At 38.6% G+C, this 14,173-nt stretch overlaps 1 protein-coding gene across 5 annotated transcripts in view; it reads right to left on the bottom strand.

The window, feature by feature from the left end:
- Positions 1 to 14,173, bottom strand: part of SLIT3 (slit guidance ligand 3) — a 535,954-nt gene that overhangs the window by 193,724 nt on the left and 328,057 nt on the right. For all 5 annotated transcript variants that reach the window (XM_069773165.1, XM_069773166.1, XM_069773167.1 and 2 more), the window contains one exon: positions 13,308 to 13,471. In XM_069773165.1, the coding sequence (XP_069629266.1) occupies positions 13,308 to 13,471 (164 nt within the window). The remainder of the gene's footprint in view (positions 1 to 13,307; positions 13,472 to 14,173) is intronic.

The raw sequence follows: 14,173 nt of genomic DNA, 5'->3' as shown, positions 1-14,173 counted from the left end.
TGAATTCTAATGTGAATTTGTTTCTGTTTGTCTGAATTTCCCCTAGTTCAAGCAAGCGGTCATCTGCTTTAAATATTATTTTGTAGCCAGGGATGACAGAGCTGCCTTATATTAAAGCATACTGCCAAGTTTCAGGATAAGATCACCATTTCAACTGTGTACAAAATGTTGCCAAAATAAAGCATTGGGTATGAAATTTTTGTATTGGGTCATCACCTGACTTTCTGTCAGGACAGCAGGAGAAAAATGTGGGTTTCATAGCACTGTGTTTTAAATATAGTTTTCAGTGATGCTAATCAGAGCTGTGTGCAACTGTATTTTAGCAGACCAGACCTCAGAACTCCAATTCAGGCATCCAGAAATCAGATTTTCAGAGGTAGTGACCATCTTGAAAAAAACAGGTCTCACAGGACATTTGTGGCATGGGTAGGAGTCAAATTCATTCTTTATGAGAGTGCGCAGCTGCTTTCATCATGAGATGATCCTAATGATCCTTTCGCTTTGCTAAAATATCCTGTCTCATTTATATCCCACTTTCCAACTTCTGTGACAGTGCAGATAAGGATTTTACCAACAGTCTTTTATCTCAACACAGAGCTGGTTTCAGTACTACAGCAGCTTCACCCTACAGAAACAACTGGGCAAAAATCTACCATAAAAAAATAATTCAATAATGTAATTAAAATCTAAATCCTAATGCATATGGCCCAAGGAATCAAATTCATATTTATCAGGCAACCTGAACTTTGACTTGTTCTGGTTTCAAAATCTTACTAGACATTGTCTTAACATAGTCTACATATGTGATCATGTGTGTAATACAGTACTGAAGTTGTAGCTATTTGAACTAAACAAACAAACAAAATCTTCACTAGTTAAGCATGTACATGTATAACAGGCAGCACAAGCAGCTCTCTTGGGTCTGTCTTCTGGCTATAGAAATGCAGGGCAGACATACCATCATTGTGAATTAATAGATTTCCTTCAAAATTAATGGACCTCTGCTGCATATCACCAACAGCACTGCCAGCTCTGCCTTTCATGAAGTCTAAGGTTTCTGTAAGATTTTAACTGTGACTACTTCCAAAAGTAGCTTATATTGCCTCAAAATGCACACAGGCCTCTGTTATGTTTGCATAACAAAATCTGTGTTCTTACAACCTGATCACATACATTTTACATTTTCTCTTTGTCTGCCTACCTTGTGGTGCAATACCCAAAACAAAAATGAGGAATGAGGGAAGTGCAAACGAGCTATTGCAAGCTTTTAGGGATAGGGAGAAATTATCTAACTGAGAAGAAACACTTCAGAGCAATCCTTGCTCTCTGGGAGGCGAAAAGAAAGTTGGCAGCAAGGTCAAATCTTCCACACACCCTTTATCATCACACATCTGATGTGCTTTCTGAAGAGGCTTTGTAGTGAGGGGAAAATGCATTTTGCACAGTTATAACACAACACTGTGGGTTACAGAAGCAGTAATACACTCCCTTTTCATTAGGGCACAACATCAAAAAACCTGACGTATTGCCAGTTGGAGTTTCAAGACTCTGTTCCTGACTCTGCTGCATCTAAATCAACAGTAGAAGATTCAGTGGAACTCAGCTCATCACCTCCACATTTTGTCTGACGCAGTATTGCAGCATGCTCTATGCTAAAGGAATGGTTTGAAAGGAAGTTATTATATAAAGTACTCTGAAAAGAGAGAAGACAGACAGAAACACCAGTCTTCCTTGCAGAAAAAGTGGGCAGCAACAGTAACAAGGTGATAATTAATATCATACTCAGTTAAATATCATGGAACTTTCCAGCAACTTTTTGAATGGAAATGCCAACAGGTAAATCAGAACATTATTTGTGATGCCCACTAAGCCTTTCGGATCCTCTCCAAACAAACACCTGATATATAGTTGACTGAAGCCAACAGGAGTCCTTTTATTTACCCTGAATTTGGACCAAAACCCATTTACCTGTGATTTTCCACTATGAAGGAGGAACTTTTATGTGAACAGAGTTTTGATTTATGGATAGTGAGTAAAACAAATAACCAATTAGTTAACCAGGGAGGTACATGATGTCAAAATATAGAGAAAAAACAATAATATGTCTTTATTCTTAGCACAGATGCAAGTGAAATGGGATGAAAAAATAATAGCTTATGCTGAACGAAAGTAAAGTAAAATAAAAAGTAAAGAAAGAGGCTGTCTTTGTGCAGACTCTTTATTTTCCACATATAATGAGTGATCAGTTTTCTTATTTCACTCAAAATAGGATGGAAAAAGGAGTATTTTTATAAACTTAATTCCTCATTATAAGCTTGAATTCTCTGAGTATCCCAAAATAGCCGGTACTCCTGCCACTTTTCACTGACATTTTGTGCTTAGAGTAAAAATACTTTTGATTCCACGCTGAATACAGCCCTTTATGTTTGGTGAATTTCCTCCTTCTTCATGAGCAAAAGTAGATCTAGACTGTAGATTTCTGAGAATTTTAATGAAATAAAAAGACCTTGTGCATAAATTGCTATCATTATTATCAAATGCTTTTGCTTATGTTTCTCCTTTGCAAAGAACAAAATACTGTATTACACATGCACGCTCCACAGGCATCTAGCACATATTCCATCAGCTCTTTGACAAACAGTCATCTGTTACGGTGAAGTTCTCTTGAACAATGCTATAAACAGAATTTCAAATCTGATTTGGATTTAACTGCTTCAATTAAATAAGGATCTATTGTTAGCTCCATAACAAATCTATAGAATTAAAGCACAAAAAAATCCAAGAGAGTTTAATCGCTTAGATGTTTGTATAGTTGTGGAGAGCTGGTAAAAAAAGGACTGGTCAAGAAAACAAGTCTAGGTAGGCTATGGAATTTAAAGCTCTTAAAATTAAAATTTAGGTATAATTTTCATAGGTATGCAAAGTATAAGCATAAGAACCCCAGGTAATACACCCTCTAAAGAAGGATATTTGAAATCTAAAAATGAATTTTTCTTTGATGCCAATACTTCTTCAAAAGAAAAGACACAGGAAAAGCAAAAATATTTCAGGATTCCTGTTTGTGTCCTTCACAAGTGCAGTAAACTCTTTACCGCATGGATGCAACAAAAGGAAATGGCCATAGACAAGCCAGCCATTCTTTCCCTTCTGAAGTTGTTCTTACTATCTGTCATCTTGTCATTTCAGATTTTTTCTGTTACACAGCAGCACTAGTTCACCATGTTAATTATATTTTTCTATAAGAGATAAAAATCATCAACTCAATTATACATTTTGCTGTAAAAAAACCCAACACTAACAAAATGTGGAAGCTAGGATAGGAACGTGATTAACAAAAATTACTATGCTTTTTGTGCCTGATGTAATAGAATGACAGCTTCAATGATTATGGTAGTTAATATCTGGCATGCCATTAGCCTGCACCACTTTATTTTACAGTCTCAGACTATGGGTTAGGGGAAGAGAGGAGAGAGGGGAGAGCCTTAGGACCCAGCAGTTTACAGAGAAATTAAGTGTTTTTTTCAAATAAGCATCTCATTGGCCTCTAGCCTTTTAAGAGCAGCAAATAGACTGATATTACAATTAGAATAGAATGGTTATGGTGTATAAATGAACAGTTTAAATGTCACAGGCATTTAAATAAATTTTGCAATGACTAAATAAACTAAATAATCTCATTTGCACTGACACCCAATTACAGCACACTAAGTAGTGTGCTTTATTACCTCCTCACCTGTCTAATTGCCTTTGCAGCAGTTATTTTCCACCAGCAAAATGTTAGTTACTTGTAAAAAATATTAATGGATTTTAAGATAAATCTGACAGGATTTACCAGTTAAAAATCTGTGGTAACTTTAAATCATTTTAAGCATAGCAGACATGAAATTATTGATCAATAAACAAAACACTATAAGTATTGCAGATCTGTGGATATATTATGACCTTTTGTGGTTTAATTAGATAATCCACTGGAACTTCTTACAATGCTGGGTCATCTGAAATCAATTACTACTACATGAGCTACAGTTTTCACTAGACTCCCAGTAATACAATCTCAAAAAGATACCTAAAGCAGATGTAATGCTCCTGACTGGTGTTTACATGCCAGTATTAAAATACACTTGAGTGTGCATAGTCCTGCACAGAGATATGGGCAAGTCAATCACAACTAACTATCTGCAAGTTAACATTCCTCATTGATGGCAAATATTCCACTAATGGAGAAAAATTGTACAAATGTGTTTATTCTACAGGAATGTGCAGTAAATGGTTTATGCAACTATTTCCATCTATGGTTGTTCAACAGCTTTTTGCTGAGCACAGCATTAAGAACTGATGATTAGTGACTTGAGCCCCTGACTGATGATGTTAACACCATCAAGTTCATGGTATGCAAAAATTTGCTAATCATGAATATTCATTATTTGATTCAAGTTCACTGTTTTGCTGAACATTCCCAAACACTAAATTTATCTGTTAAAAATTCATGGCACATGAACACAACTGTTCTGTAGGCAAAGTCAACATCAATTGGTTTACAAACAAATATGGAGGAATAAAAAAGGAAATATCTAATTGCAGTGAAAGGAAGGTCCGACATAATGAACTTTATTCTACAAAAACCTACTTTGCATGTTTCAAAATATATCAGTAAAGTAACACCATCGAAAATCCAACCTTACTTCACATTGTCTTATCCTAAAAGCAGTAATATTGCAATTATTTAATTAACAATAATAGCACAAAATTGTATGGATTACTTCTAAACAAAATGGAAGAAAGTAGAACAAAGAAGCAGGCTCACCTTTAACAACTGAGGTTTAATAGGTAGATTTGTTCTTCTGAAGGATTAATAAAACAGAATCTGTGAGACAACTTGAGTCCTCTCAAAATTTTGACAAAGTTGTTTTTCTCTCAGGTAAATTTATTCCATCTAAGTCTTCCATAGGAGGGATTGAAAAGTCAGCATTTGAATGTCTCCTATGCCCTGTACCCACTCTGAGCCTTTCTTTCAAGGTCTTTCTCCAGCCTTGTCAACAGAGGCATTTTCTCCCCAAAGCAGCCAGAACTTAACTTTCTGACTATTGTACCATAAGGAAGGCTGTTAGCATGTATTTGGTTCTCTGGGTTTGTATACTATTTGCTCTTCTAAAACAGGCTAAAGACTAAAAAAACAATGCTACTAGAAAGTCTTAAAAGATGTAGTGTTTCTGCAGTTCAAATGACATCTATGTACAGTAATCTCATTAACGGCAATTTCACAATTTGTATCAGCAGTCTGGAAGGTGCATATGAAGTGACATTTAAAAATAGGTCCAGAAATAATACACTGAACTTATAAATATATTCAAGCATAAAAATGAAGAGGAAGATAAATTATTTAAGTGAAAGGATACCACCTGTACAAGGTTAAATGATAGATAATGGTCATGATCAATTGTAAGCCTATGAAGGGAGTATAGTTCTGGAATGGCCTTCTAAACAGGTTATCCATTAAAGAACCTGAAATGTTTCACAATGAAGTTTCATAAAGTTATGGAAGGGATAGGAATAGTTTAAGACTATGCTTTGAGCCCCTGGGGTTTGATTTGCTGGTATTTGAAAAGGAGTTTTAAACATGACTTGATTTTGTTCGATTACACGTTTGTCTTCCCTTCTGCCTGCCCACGCCCCCACATCCTGCCACAGCTAACACAGGACTTTCCCTGCCTCGGCACAAAAGCTGCTCTCTGCGCAAAGAGGAGGACGATGGGATTCACTTCGGTCAGAAGCGTTACAGATTGACACAGGCATTCAGAGGGTGTTGGGCAGAATGTGACATTTGTCCTGACAATGACACCTGAGGGGTCCAGCCTGGTCACAAGCTCACCCAATGGCCAAATCTGGAGCGAGGAGACAGTTTTTTCCAGATAAGTGGGCAAGGACTGAAGAGTGAGGCATCATCCCCTTCCCAGAGCCACCTCAGAGTTTCTTGGACCAAATTCTTTGGCATTTGGGACTTGCTAAGGAATGCAGGGCAATAGCGACTTTTCTTGCCTTCCTCCTGGGACAGGCTGAGGTTGCTGCCTTTGGTCTTTTGCAAGAGACCTCTGATCTATTCAAGCTCTTTCTCGTATCTGGAATCTACAGAATAACATTCTTATGGATCTTCTGACCTAAACACGTTTGCCTGTGATTACAAGGAATTAATTCAATGAGCCAGGAAATCCCTTCAGTTTTGGGACGGGGTGTCAGTGCTCCGGCACTGGCAGCAAGGCTGCAGGGGCCTCTGTGAGGAGAGGCCGGGGCTGCCTCGTGCCGGGCACGGCCGGTTCCCGCCGGTTCCGGCCAGTTCCAGCCGGTTCCAGCCAGCTGCACAGCGGCCCTGCTGCAGGACACAGCTGAGCCTCTCAGAGGAGCTGGTAGCGCCTCTGTGAAAGTGTATTTGAGAACGTGCAAAATGGTGCCAGGCAGTAAGGAGTGAGGAAAAAAATGTGAGAAACAGCGCTGCCAGCAGCAAAGTCAGAGAATAAGGGGGGGAGGAGGTGCTGGAGCAGATCTTATTCTCTCCCCAGTCCTGCTGAGGAGGGGGAGTGAGAGCAGCTGGGTGGGCATCTGGAGCTGGCCATGGTCAACCCACCACAGTTTTAATGCAACTATATGACATCACTAAATTTCATGGTCAATAAAACAGAAATTCACATGAACCTGATATTGACTGTATGCAACTTTGTATTTGCCACCTATGGAATTCTGCAGTCTTTTAATAAGCAGCTCTATGCTTGAGTACCCACAAATATGTTGCTAATCACATACAGGTATCAAACAGAAAAAGTCTACAGATTTCATACAAAGGTTTGGCCACATACTCAGAGTCAACCCTGTTCCTTCGTATTTAACATCACTGCTCTCTGTGAACTAGTTCAGAACAAGGCTGTGGTACTGATCTGTGGCAGGACAGACCACCACGATGCATTGCCATTGTATACCAAAATACTAGCAACATACTAGTAATAAAACAAGCCACTGGTTTTGGACATTAACATAAAAACTAATCATGTTATTATTCTTACAGCAACGGTTCAAAAGCTCAGTGTCTGAATAATTATATCCCAACCTGCCATCATTAAATAAGCATTAAAGACCTACACATACTGCTTTGGGGAAAAGAGAATTCCAGAAAAAAGGTAATAATACTGAGAAGGTAAGACATCATTTTTGAACAGTAAAACTAAATTTACTGTAATTTAAGGCCAATTTTCAACTTTGGTCTTCAAAGAAATATTAAGTGCCTTAATAAATACCTATTTATCCCTCAGATTTGCAAGATGGTCTCCCAAATAAAAAAACACCGTATGTGGCACCTTACATACAAAGGAATTCAAGAAATAAATTCTTACAGTATGAAACAACATAACTGCTAGTGCTAGAGGAAATTTAAATTTGTAATAAGAAACTTAATGGAAACAGAAAGCAAAGTGATAAATAGCAATTAGTATCTCTCCAAACCTCCTATAGGATTTCATTTGAGGAGCAACTAACAAATGCTGAGTATTGAAATTTTTATTTAGACTAGATGTCAGTGTTAGTTTGTGGTAGAAAATTACAACAGGAGGTAAAAATTCTATAGGAGTTCCACAAAAATTTTCTAAGGCCAAATTTAAAACACAATTTTTACCAAAATGTTTTGAAGTCATACAACACTGAAAGTCCTGCATAGACTCCATTGTAAGAGCACTTACTGGGTCTGTTGATGGTCACAAAAAGCATGAACCAACTTAACAGTGAGAAAAAAGATGTTATTTCTCAAATATGACTCACAGGTCACTCTTTTGGAAAGAAGTCAAAGTTAGAAGAAATGGTTAAGCTCACTTCTAAAAGCAATAAAACAGCTGTACAATGAGGATATCCTGCACAGCAGAAAGTGACCATTCACACACACACACACACACACACACACAGAGAGAAAAAGGCTGCCTCCTCCCATTTTGTTTATCCAGCTTCTTGTGACCATTAAAACTGTGGGCCATCAGCAGCCCTTCTCTGCATGAACTGGGATGGACTGCATGGAGAGAAACCGCTCTGTTCTGTCAGGAGCAATTGCTACTGCCCAGCACTAGCAAAATTTGCATCATTAGCAAATAGTCCTTGTCCCTCTTGAGTTTCCAGGGAGCACCAATCTTCCGTGCTAGCAGTACCTTCACATCCCATGTTGAAAGCAGCAGACCTGCTGCTAGTTATGCAGATATACTATTGCACAGAGTCTCTTAAAGGAGCAGATGGGGGGGAGTTCCTCTCCCCACACACTTTTCCTTTGGCATCTTCTGAATGTTCTCATTAAGATACTAAGCCTGAGGAGTGCCGTTTTATTAGTTACTCATTGTTGGTTGCCTCCTCAACAATATGCTAGGAAGTTATTAGGAGAAAAAAGGAGCAAGACAATCTACTGAGTTTTGTGGTCTGGGCCAAAGAGTAACAGCTATGTTTTAAGACCATTTGACCTCAACTAAACAAATAAATCTGCTTCCTCATTAGGGCTTCCAGTCTGCATTAAGCAGCAGGAAGCTAACATATTTTCCTCTTTATTATACCTCAGCTGCAGTCTCACTGTACGGATCAGAAACTCTAGGTCTTCAACCGAGATTGGGATCAATCCACTATTTTCTTAAAATCAGTATCAGTTTATTTAGCCAGAAATCACTAGACAACTGGATCTGGTAATGATTTCTCTCTTGCATCAATTTCAGACTAAATTTTAACACATTTAATCCAAATCTTGATTTTCTTCAGGTTCTCATAGATCCTTCAAATGGGAACTAAGGATCAGGAATCTGAGAAAACGGTTTCTATTGAAAAAGAGAATGATATATGGATCCAACTTCCTTCTCTACAATGCTTGTTTCATTATTAAAGAAAACTATCTTAAGAAAGTACTTAAAAATCACATCTGTTACACTTATGCTTTGCTAAATTTCCTATCACAAGACATACAGAACAAATCAGCTCCAAATTAATGTCAAGATTTTAGTATCTGGTGCTTCATACATAAGAAAAGCATGAATCCATTAACTGTTAGAAATATCAGTCTCTGGTCTGTGCTAAGGAATCTCATCCAATCTTCATACTCCATTGTAAATGCTGTCCACTGTAAAATGCCTCAAGCTACTGGCCAAAACTATAACAAATCTGTATCAACCTGCACCTTCAGAGTCAACACCAAGGACTAACATACTGCCTCAGAATTGGCAGCAACAGTACAAGAGAAAAATCAACTTCCTCCCACCACCCACTGAAATCAACCCACAGTCTCTGCCTGCTTATCTACCAGATAGTCTCCTCTGCAAGCAACCAGTTGAGAACTGATGACATTTGAGCTGTTCTGACAGCTGAGGACAGCAGTGGCTGAAGTATGCTACACACCACAGTATGAGATACAATGCTCCTGAATGCATCTGCTTTATTCTTAGATGTGCCGCTCAGATGCATATTTATTTTCTCATGTATATACTTAAAAAACCCAGAATGATTCATTATTGTAAAAAAATCCAAATGGGGTGACTCAGTGGGTTCTGCACAGAGCACTGAAAAGACCAAGGTGTTGCTGATGGTATAACTTCATGAACCCAGTGCTGCAGTTTGCAAAGCTTTACAGCCATGCTAATGGAGGTGAGAAAACACATAATGACTTGACATAACTGATCAATATGTGGAGTAATTTCAACTTCAGTAACTAAAGAGCAGGTAGAAGAAAAATCAAAGAACCATAATAAAACTTATATGAGAGGAAAATGAAATAAAATTACTATCCTAAGGAGGTCAGAGGAGGATGAGGGGTGGGGGGGACAGAGTTAGAGAGAAAGAGTTAGAGAAAGAGAAGCCAGTTCAACAGTGAAATGTCTGAACACGGAAAGGAAGCTGGGTTTGATGCAAGCAAAGACTGGAAGGCTCTAAGAGGTACCAAGCATAAGCCAGCACCCCCAGAGGCTTCTTTGCTAGCTAGGGGAATATAAAAATAAACAGTTCCCAAGGATCAGAGTGCAGGTAGTATTTCAGCTGACATTAAGTCTTTGCTTAGTGTACTGTTTTCTCTTGTCCCGGCAATGTGGCAGTGAATTGCAAGGTTATGGTGGAGAGAGAGGAGAAAGACATCATGCTATCTATGTGCAGCACATCAACAGGGGCACTCATCCTCTGGTGCCACACAATTTCGCCTTCTACAACATACTGTTTTGTAGGAGACTGCCTCACCAAACACATCCCAGAGCTCAATAAGCGGCTGTGCAGGAGGAAGAGTCTGTTTGGAGATTTCTTTGGGAACAGATGGCTTTAAGGCAAAGGCCCAGGAAGGCTGCTCTGTCAGGGGTGGCTCTGGAGGAGAGACTCTGCTATGAGAAGGGGACAGTTTGCTGAAGCAGCCAGCCAGAAGGCCCTGGTGGGTGACAGGACTGCCAGCAGTACTCAGCGCTCTCCCCCGATGGTGAGGGGCCATCTAGTCCCAACCCTGCTCATTTCTGTTAATAACCTTTCCTCTGCCGCCTCAGTAACACAAATCCAATGAGACATATTTGCAAACCTATCTCCAGGCAACTGTACACTATTTGATCCTACACATTTACCTACAGTTCTGAGCCAAATGCTCATGGGCATGAACAAGTGAAACCTGCAATAGCTTTTCCGCTGCTCACAATTTGTCTACAAGTGCCATTTGAATTAGCATTTTTATAATTTATGTGCAGAAGCTGAACAACAGTTTTTGAAAGTCTGACTCTCAGTTTACACAGGTATGACTCCGTTTACACAGATATAATCTGCACATAACTCTGACTTCAGCAACATTATCTTGAGAGACTTTGCACCTGATGCTTATAAACATCATGGTACAGGACTGGTAGCAGAGTGTCCAGAAGGAATCAAGCAATTTGGATTCCAGTTATGGCACATCTCTATCAGTGTTTCACTTTTTCTTTTCCAACTTATGCTATTCCTTGGTATGTAGCAGGCAAAACTTATTTCCAAAGGAACATCTGTCATAAAATTATTTAAAAAAAAAAATTTTGCATAGGGTTCAAACAATAACCAGAAGTTTTTCAAGGATGCTTTTCTTCTTTCCCCAAATTATTTGATTCTACTCTTTCTGCTTTGAAGCATGCAACAGCACAAGCTTTGACCTGGAATGCTCTGCTGAAGCCCATTTTACAGTGGAGGAAAAGCTGAGTTTTCTTTTGCTGTGATGATATTCCCACTGCCATAAAAACACAAGTGCTTGAAATGCTGAGCCTATACTTAAACAGGGTAGTTCACTACATTGTATTTCAGCTCTTCATAACTATGATGCAAAGGTGGCTTTCACTGCCAGCTTGAGGCTAGTTACAGTGATTCATATAAGCTTAAATTGTATAAAATTCCATTGCAGAGGGACCAGTTCAGTTCACTATTCACCTGCTGTCCTAGTTTGACTTCATAGTCAAACACGAACAAATTATGCTGTAAAATCAGGAATAAGAACTGTAATAAGGAGCAGGGAAGATTTATATCCTCTTTAAACTAGCTGTCCATGCAGGTTTTTGTCGAACTAGCACGTACTAAGTTGAGTTCTTTGCTAAATCCTCCACTAAAATGAGCACTTCAAATGCATTTCTTTTTCAGTATATTTCATTTCCCAAATGAGGATTAGGGGATACAGTTGATGGACTCTCTCACTGGAAGCTTCTTTCCTTTAATTTTTATTAACTTATGTCTAAAAAAAAAAAAGGCAGGCCAATCTTGAGAGTTCTCTTATATGTTCTTGGTCCCACAGGCAACTGTTAAAAACCTTTTCTCTTTTGGAAGTCATAGTCTGCACAGAAAATTCCGTTTAGATGAGTTCTGTCCACGTCACATTTCTCATTCAGCAATTATTATCTCTTCTCCTGATTTAAACAACTCTTCTTCCTTCACTTCACTATATCATAAATCCAAATAGCTGAACTCACGCCCCATCTGAAACTTCATTTCATAAAAAGAAAAAAAGTAAAATTAGATTCTGCTAATAGTTTAATTCATTTATTCATTTCTTTTATCCTTCCTCTCCCAAGACTGTTAGATTTCTAAACTTTTCTTTTAGTTAAACTTTTGATGTGATTTATCAGATATTCTGGGCATCATCAAATCTCCACAACTGCGTAGAAGCTGCTCAGCACTCTTGAAAATCACGTGATAAAAGTCACTGGTGCACAACTTCATTTTCCATGTGTCCATAACACTTCCTGCATACCTTCAGGGCTGGGCATTAATTTACCATCCATGATACAGCTAAGGGGATCAAACGCTTCTTCTCTAAGTACAACCATTTCTCTCTTTCTTTGTCACATGTAGAAGAAACTATAGAAAAAAGGCATTCCTAAAAACATTTCTAGCACAAGCACTTGTACTGTATCTCCATCAGTCAACCCATGTACAAAGAAAGAGAATAAAGCTTTAGGGCTCACAAGCTGTGAGAGATAAAGAACACAATACAAGACTCAGTCTATCAAGATTAGGACTCACATTGGCTTCAGAACAAGCTCCCTGTGTTACCATTTGGCTTGCAAAGCTCTTTCCAAACTTGTGTCTTGTATCTTTTTTTTTTTTTTCCACAGCATACACACTGCCATGCATCTCCTCTGCCAGATCTCTTCCTGTCAGCCAAATTCAGACATTTCTTTTTCAATTTTTTCTATGTTTTTCTCTCTCTTTTCTTTCTTTCTTTTTCTTCTTCTTTTAAGAAAATGTGTTTCTATCACAAAAGAGCCAAGTGTAGTTCCAGAGACTTGATGAATAGGCCCAACATATATACACATGGTTTGTGAGTTGGCCATGTATCATCAGCCTCATTTATCAGGGTGGAAACTTGTAGAACAGCAAAGTGCATTGGCTCCTTACGAATCCTGTTTCAGTCCCTGGGATAAAATCTGCTCCTCGTGTTCTATAGTCCAATCATTTATCAACAGACTCAGATTAGCATTTTCTATTTCCTTTCTTTTGTATTCCAGTCAGCTGTAGAGCTCTTCCCTTGAGAAATACCAAATTATCCACACTTAATTGATTTCTTATGTTGATATCATTGGCAATGCTAAAGTAGAAAAAATAATTTGAGAACTGAAATGTTAACTGGAATCCAATAATTCTTATAAAGCTGAAAAAATTAATAGTTTGATCTACTCCCATACAGTTTAGTAATGACAGAAACAAACAGGACTGCTACAGAATGGCGTTCAAACACAACATAGTAATTTTCCACTCACTGTTTTTATGTGAATATCAATATAAAACCATCAGCTGTTAGACAAATGAGTAACTGGCATCATTACCAGAGCAGACAAAGTCCTTCTTCTGAACCTCCGCCACAAGAAAACCGCGCAGGTTTACAGGTGCCAAACAGAAGGTGAACTGCCCGATAGTGCGCCTCTGCCGCAGCCAGTCAGACAGCCAAGCCAGGTGGCAGTCGCAGTGCAGGAAGTTGGAGTGAAGCCGCCTACAAAAGACAGAACAACCCTAAAGTTGTTAGTAGTTTTTTAAACAGAAGACACAAACCAGAGCAATCAAGTACAAGTCTGTCTGGCTCTTCACTACAGTGTAAGTAGGATCACTGCAGGTTATCTGTTACAGCTGAGTCAGGTCTTGATCGTCTACATTGCCATATAATATATGTGCCTGCATATAAATTAGTGCTATTATTTATAATGTCTTGGAAGAATGAAGTTAAATAATTACCTGCCTACAGGTAATCATGAGCTGGCCATTCTAGAGAAAAGAACATGAAGAATTTAAGATTCCTCCAAGTAATCACTTTGCCTGTGATTTCGTATCAGAAATAACTGTGTGAATGTGATATCTTTGAGTGAATTCAAAGGGTAGCTTGTATAAACATGAGGACCGGGCTGAAAAACAGGATGATAGGTGATTCTTCCCTCTTCTCTCTCCTTTGTGGGGAAGAAGGAGGGACAGAGAGTAAGAGAGAGAGAAAACCCACACACCAGAGGCTATTGATACCTTGTATGTTCCTGTATTGCCTGAACAAATTCATCAATGCTCTTTACTGTGGCAATTTAATGCAAGTATGCAGGTTCTAGACAGGAATTTTCAAGTAATGATGAAGGCGGCGACCACGACAGGGTCATGCCACACAGCAATGCAGGGGCCATTCTTTGTAATGGAAGATCTAGCCACACAGCTC

This window comes from Haliaeetus albicilla, chromosome 27 (assembly GCF_947461875.1).
Source record: "Haliaeetus albicilla chromosome 27, bHalAlb1.1, whole genome shotgun sequence".
Taxonomy (NCBI): domain Eukaryota; kingdom Metazoa; phylum Chordata; class Aves; order Accipitriformes; family Accipitridae; genus Haliaeetus; species Haliaeetus albicilla.
Note: the sequence above shows the minus strand (reverse complement) of the source record. Positions and strands in the feature narration are given on the sequence as shown.